At 38.5% G+C, this 7,352-nt stretch overlaps 1 protein-coding gene across 1 annotated transcript in view; it reads left to right on the plus strand.

Moving 5' to 3' along the window:
• Nucleotides 1-774: 774 nt before the first annotated feature.
• MYO5A (myosin VA (heavy chain 12, myoxin)) overlaps nucleotides 775-7,352 on the plus strand; it is an 83,714-nt gene continuing 77,136 nt past the window's right edge. Inside the window, exons 1-3 of the mRNA XM_009994544.1 lie at nucleotides 775-855; nucleotides 4,408-4,518; nucleotides 5,948-6,119. Of these exons, the coding sequence (XP_009992846.1) occupies nucleotides 775-855; nucleotides 4,408-4,518; nucleotides 5,948-6,119 (364 nt within the window). The remainder of the gene's footprint in view (nucleotides 856-4,407; nucleotides 4,519-5,947; nucleotides 6,120-7,352) is intronic.

A 7,352-nucleotide genomic window follows, 5' to 3' on the forward strand; every position in this document is an offset into this window, starting at 1 on the left:
TGAGCTGCTTGCATTGCTAATTCCATTTTGTCAGCAATGTCAATTAGTACTTCAAGAGGTTAAAATCTCAGAAGAGAGGCTTTGTGAGTCATATGGTCTCATTTGATAGATAATTATTGTAGTCTGCTGATTTCTTCATGTGATCTGAGAAGAAATCATGAGGTATGAGAGAATACTTTGATTTCCTATTGTATTTTCTGACTGTACAGTTGTGGTAACACAGCTTTCTGACCCTGCAGTAAAACACCAAAACTTCTGTCTATATTTTTTTCTGCTGTGAACTCTTTTAGAGTCACTGCCTAGGTAACACTGAGTGTTGCCATTCAGCAGCCCAACTTGTCCTTCCTTGAACAAAGTGTGGTGACTCCACACTTCTGTGTGATTTTGGAGGTGGTGTGGTTTATTTATGCTAGTCTGCTGAGCCTGGAAGAGAATCTAGGCAAGAAACTTGAGTTTTGGGATAGTCCTGTTGATACATGTTTAGTTACTTGGTTTTCCTTCTGAATTCAAGGTATCTCATTTGTGTGCCTTATGTTTTCATTCTGATTTCTTTTAAAGTAGCTTAGGCTAAGTGGCAGTCCCGTGCGTGCTTGGCTGGAAATGGCTGGTTGGTGAGTCCAGCCCAGAGTGTCAGAGTGATGGGGTGGCTTTGTCATAGGGTGGGAGGAAAGGCTGCATGTCCCCCTTGTGCCTCTTCCAGTCCTACATCTCCGATGAGGGCAGGAAGATGTCATCAGTGGGGAGCCTGGAATGTACCTGTAGAGAAAGTCCAACATGATTTATTACCTGGATAGCAAAGCTAAGTTTGTTAGAGCCAACTCCTTACTGAAGCATGAAGTGCAGGTGACACTACTGGTAAGATTTGAGTGATGTGAAAGGTAACAATATTTACCTAAAATTTCATTCACTTCCTTTCCCTGAGTGAATCATACTGTTACTTCCCCTATCAGCAGCTTTAGGCTGGTGGTTCAGCATTTGCATGGGGCTATTACAAACAGTAATAGATTCACTGATCATAATCAGGCACAATCTCACTACAGTGGATTTGATTCTTGCTTTAAGTTTTATTGTCATTCCAGTCCACTTTTAGGCTAGAATTTCCTTCCCTTTCTAGAAGGCTGATTTGTAAATCAGTGTCTCTGGAAGTTTGTCATATTTTAGTCTTATTTTAATGGAGTAATAAACTCAATTTTTTAATGCTAGGAACTAAAGACAGCTGAATAACAGAGACCAGAGTGTAGGGTTTTCCCAGGAGAGAGGTCCTTGGTTCTGTTTTCACCAGTGATGGTGCTTTGTGTTCTGCTACAGGGTTGGATCCTACTAAAGGCTAAGCAGCTATAGGATTTTAACATCAACTGATTATATAAAGGATAGAATGAAAATCTGATTTTGCAAATAATTCTGCTAAATTAATGAGCTGAAAATGTTGTGAAATTATTTAATGCTTATAATTAGAAGCTTCTCTTTTCTCCCACCTGTTCTTTTCACCAGGTGTTTTCTTCAGCAGGGATTTCAGGATAGGCAGTGATGCTAGAGATGAGAAGCTACAGCTTAGTGCTCATAGGGTGCTTTTAATATCTGGTAGGGTTGTGTCATGTGGAAGGTTCAGCTGTCTCTAGTAACCCAGTTTCTATGGTGATCTGCTTTCTGCTTTCTTTTTCCCTTCTCTAGACAGTAGAAAATGTACAGTTTCAGCTGAATAAATTAAAGGTGCCTATTTCATGTTGGCATAGATCTCATAGTCAGAAACTGCTACGCAGCGTTTGCTGCCTGAACTTAACAGCATTTGTGTCTTACAAGGCTGCTGCCTTTTTTACATCAGGAAACTTTTCTTTGTGTAGCCTAGAGGAAACCAGGCTGCTAACCTGTTTTGCTAGACTATTTAAATGCTTTCCTCTTTCGTATGGCTTTCTGTTAATTCCTGTTGTGAAAGGGAAGCAATATCCCACCAGAAATATTGAGGGTGAGGAACTGCTGATTTAGCTGAGGGGGGGGAAAAAAGGTCAGAGGTGGTGGCATTTTGTCTTCAGCTGTGTAGCATCTTTGCGTTAAGCTAGGAAACCTCCCTGCTTTCAGGCAGGGTTTTGGTATTTTTTTTTTAATACTTCTTTTTTTAAGAGAGTTCTGTGAATAGGTGTGTTGGAGCAACTTTGTCTATGTGTGTGTTTGCAAAGTTTCACAGGGAATCCTTTGTTTAAAAACCAAATGAAAAGAAGACATTGCTCATGAGCACACTACTTTATCCTCCCACTGCACCTCTATTGTCATGTCCTGATTAATGATTTTGGAATTATTCTATAATTTTGTAGTTTCTGAAGGTTGGTGCTTGCATCAGAACGTGTACTTTATAGCACACACCTCAATTTTAACTCAAGTGTGCCTTCTTACCCTACAAGTTGTGGATACTGCAGGGCTGAGAACAAATGAATAATCCAGGTGTCCAGACCATGGCTTCTGCTGCTAGTTTCTCAGCTGCTCTTGGCCTTTTTTTGGCCTCTGTTGCTTTGTGAATGGCAACAGCCCATGCTGAAGAGCTGGTTTTGGCACTGTGCATTTTTCAAATAGTTCCTTGATATTCCCATGTCTAGGATGAGTGGGAAAGAGGGCATGAACTCCAGCAGTAATACTTCATTTCTGTACTGAAAACAATAGCAAATATATACGAAACTAACAAAGTAAAAGGGAAAAACACCAACAAACCACAAACACATATTTAGTACAAAAAACAAAGTTTCTTGTCTTTGTATAAAGTAGATTCTTAGGGCTGGTATGAACATCCAGTGAAGGAAAACCAGGTGTGGGAGCATATGTTCTGTAGTGGGAACAATGAAGATGAATTTTTCATTTTGATGTCATTATTTGCCTCCTTTCACTGGGTCTACATTTATGGCATAAGCTGTTCAGAGTTCGGGAGCTTTTTAGATGAAAACAAGGGCAGTGCTTTAGAGGCTGTAATGTGATCAAGGTAAAAGCCAGTGATTTGGGTAAATGACTCATGTGCACTGCTCTTGAAGCATCCTGGGTGTGAGAAGCAAATTGCTTTGTGAAGTTTGCAATAATTCCAGGCACTGAGCCCCCAGCCAGGCAGGGTGCACATCCCCCTCATGGGCCAAGGGCTGGGGCTCCTCAGGGCTTGCTCCCCAACCCACTGCCTTGCCTGAACACATTTTAGCATTTCCTATCTTACAGCAAGAAGGCAATATAAAGTTGGGTTAGTCAAAAAAATCCCTAATAGAAACTCAAAGTTTGTCATTCTAAGTAGACAGAAAATTGGGTTAATAAGAGGAAAAAAGAGCTTCAGTATTCTTTGAGGCAGAAGATGGTGTACAAGAATGTGTGCAAGACTAGGAGGTGAAGCTGGGTGACCAAGTGCAGAATTGCTCTGCCATCAAATACTGTGCTCTGACAAATACATTACTGTTATTTTGGAGCAACTTAGTGGACTGAGAATGTTTTGCAACATGGCTGCAACGCTAGAGCCGAGCAGCTGTTTTGTTTGCAAAGGTGATGGATGGGGGATGATCTTAGTGCTCTCTAGGCATTGCAAGAGCATCAATTCAGGAGTTTTAATATATTAAAAATATCATTACCTTTTCTAGGGTTACTCCAGAGCTGTTTTCAGATGCATGTATTTGCATGTGCATGTATAAGTAACTAGATTGTTTCCATCTAGATTCCCGAGCATGAGAAAACCATTAAATCTGGCTCCACTCATTTAAAATTGTGAATATTCTGTCTGGTTTTGAAAAGAACTGATTCTTTCTTCTGCATTACTTTTATGAGTAAACTTTGGGAGCAAAATGGTCATTAACTGGAATACAAGGTTTTGTTTTTTGTTATTTGAAGGCCTTTTCAAACAAATAATTTCAGAATTTTTTTTTCTTTTGGCATTCTGGAGACAATCCATTTTAAACTTTCCCCATTTGCTACTACAAAGAGAAGAGCTTTTAATACTTGAGATCCGGTATCTTCGCCTGAATTAATACACGTGTGCCAAAGTGTTATGTTAGGGAAAAAAGCTATATAATGTTATGCTGCAAATGTATTTAGGATCTGCTTAGAAGAGTTTCTCCAAGTAATTTTTTTTATTACCAAGTTTCTGATACCTCTATTTTAAAAAAAAAATTGTATATTTTCAGCTTTGAATGTGTACCTTGGATCAATATTTTGCATGTATAATACCCTTTTCTTTCTGTGTAGGCAATAAAATTAAGCTTATGTAGCCTTTTATCAATAGATAGAACAACTTATTCACCTCAGAGGTATTAACTGACTCGTCTCTTGCTTAAGGGGTTAGCTGTTAAACATGTTTATTTAAAAAAAAAAGTGTTAGTGTCATGTAGATGGATGATTAACTATATTAAACTATATAGGCACTGATATTTTGCTGTTGTTTTTGTATTGCAGTATGCCAGGGTTTGGATCCCTGATCCAGAGGAGGTCTGGAAGTCAGCAGAACTACTCAAAGATTATAAACCTGGAGATAAAGTCCTCCAACTTCGACTTGAAGAGGGCAAGGTAGGTCTACATACTGTTCAGAAACTGTTCTTGCTCTTCACTGGAGACTGGTGTATCTAACACAGGCAGCTGTACTGTCAAAATATATCTGCATTTATGTATATGCACTTATTCTTGTCCACTGACCTTCAGTAGCATTTTTTGTATGACAAATGATACTATTAATTTACAATAATCCATTTTGCCTCAATTTAAAAAATAAAATAAAACGTGTTGCTTTTATCCAACTGCCTGTTACGTTCAGTTTCATCATCTTTTTCTACTTATGCCATTAAAGGTATAACCCTTGTTTGATACTCCAGTGAGAGCAATGTTACCAGGAGAAGAGGGTTGCAGAGAAATAATTGTGACTTTGCAGTTGAGCATAACCATTAGAAGATTAATAAAGATAAGAAGGAGCAAGGATTAAGAGCATTACAAAAATGATATGGCATAGAGACATAGATGACATGTCTACAAAAAGCTCACATCCTGCTGAAGGCCTGCTCATTTTTTTCATGCCATTTAAATGGTTATTTAATCTTAATACATAGTGATATGGTGATCTCCCAGATCTTCTTATGGAAAATAAAGATCTATTGTAGTTGGTCAAATATTTCTTTTTCATTTATTTTCCTCTTACCAGTGGCCAGCTTGGATTCTACTTTCATGTAGAGACTCACATAACCATGAAGTTAAAAGGACATATACAGAATGGCCTCTATGTAAAATATTTTACTTTAATGCATTTCAGTCTTTGACTCACTCACATTTCTTATATGGAAAGCTGAGTACAACCTTTTTAATGTGTCAAGTTTAAACCCCATGCCCCCATATTCCAGGCTGTGTGATGCTGCTGCACACTTGAGCATTGCATGTCACAGAGTGCGGGTGTTTGTCAATTAAGTCACATTGTGTGGGGGCATGAAAACAGCAGGTAAATAAAGTAATTTTTAGATTTAAAGAGAGATGCAATTAAAACATCTACATTAGAGACTAATTTATAATTGCAAAAATTGTAAGTAGCATTTTTTTTCACTTTGTGTTCTTGGTTTTGTGCCAGCATTCTTGTGTGTATGACTGTGTGTGGAACTGGCTGTGGACTGATGGAATCTGCTTCCTCTGCTCCTGTCAAGAGGAAAATAATATGAAAACCCAGTCAGATTTATGATGGAACATACATTTTTACTTTAATAAAAAGATTTAGCAGCAAAAGAAAGGGGGGTGTTTAAGAAATAGTTTTAAAAGGTGATGTCTCTATGGTTGCCTGTTGTGTGTAAGAAATGCTTTTGGGACATTTTAAATGACGTTTTTGGAGAAAGGACTCCCTGAAATCACCAGAGGATTTAAATGCTGCTTTGTGTTTTTGTAACTTGGGCATGTTTTGCTGGGAAGAATGTTTGGAGGGGCTGCAGCTCTTTCAGCATGTTTGTTTCCATTTGATTTTCAGGACCTAGAGTATTGCCTGGATGCAAAGACCAAGGAGCTGCCTCCCTTGCGCAACCCTGACATCCTTGTGGGTGAAAATGACCTCACAGCTCTCAGTTACCTCCACGAACCTGCTGTTCTACACAACCTCAAAGTTCGATTCATAGACTCGAAACTAATCTATACCTATTGTGGCAAGTACTGACTTCTCATTCCATGGTCTTTTCAGAGAATGCTGTAGACAGGAAAAGGAAAGTTGCTTGTTGGGATGTGTGTTTTTAGCTGTCATTTAGTGAGAGGACATGTTGAGCTCACCTTGTGGAAGTCCTGGTGTTTGTGATCGTTAAGTGCATCAAATAGGCTTGAAAGTATCAAATTCAGAGAAAATTGACTTTGTATCCCTCTATCTTCCCAGTAGACTCCATTTATATAGTGTGGATTCAGCAACTGTAGCTTGCCAATGGAATTCCTGGCTGGTTGGTGCTCCCCTTAGAGTTGTTGAGATAAGTGTGGACTGAGGAGAGCTCCATCCATGTGGTGCAGGTGCAGGAGGCTACCCCTGCTGTTTGGTGCATTTACTGCCTTTTTCTCTGTATGGAAGATACCAGCTTATTTTTTCTGTTGTGTTTTCTAATCAGTGCCACTACAGGAGTGGATTCCTAACGGTGTGTTAGCCAGTGCTTTGCTGTTCACAGTTATGAACAGTCTGGATTTTAAAAATACCATTGAACTCATAGTAGAGGTTACCCAGAGTTCTGATTGCCTGTGACATTCTCAGATGGCCAGAATTGGGCAAGTTACTTTAATGATCACTTCATCATAGGTTCAAACTTGCAACTGAGTTGTCTATTTTAAAGAAATATTGTGAGATAGTTTAGACTTAAAATTTAGATTTCACACTTCCAGGCTTTTTTCTTGTATGTGCATGTGTTTCTTTTAAATCCGTGTCAAGTCAAAACACATGGCTAACTTTAAATATAACCTTCCATTATCAAAACCTTTGTTAACTTTTCAAGTATTCTAATATGCAGTTTGGATATTGTGTTAGTGCATAAGAAACAGCTTAAGTTATTGGTGGATTTCTTACATTTTACATAATATGATGATGTGATTGCTAGAAACCAGATACTGAAAAATTCCTTCTCATAATTTTCTGATTAAGGCAAAGACACATTCTTTCAGTAGGTGTAGTCAAATTATCTTTTGCATATTCACTGTAGTTCAGTTCATGCCAGAAGAAAACATGCCTCATTATTTGTTTTCAAATATGCAATTTAACTTTGCCTCTAGTCAGACTTTGGTAGGGCAGTCCCAGTTCTAGGCATGGCAGGCCAGGGTATATTGAGCCTTCTTGATGTCATCATGTATTAGATTTGCTGTTTATAATTTCATTGTACTTTGTGTGACCTCACAAACTATCGTGTAGG

The sequence above is a fragment of the Chaetura pelagica genome, unplaced genomic scaffold (genome assembly GCF_000747805.2).
Source record: "Chaetura pelagica isolate M959 unplaced genomic scaffold, ChaPel_1.0 scaffold222, whole genome shotgun sequence".
Lineage (NCBI taxonomy): Eukaryota > Metazoa > Chordata > Aves > Apodiformes > Apodidae > Chaetura > Chaetura pelagica.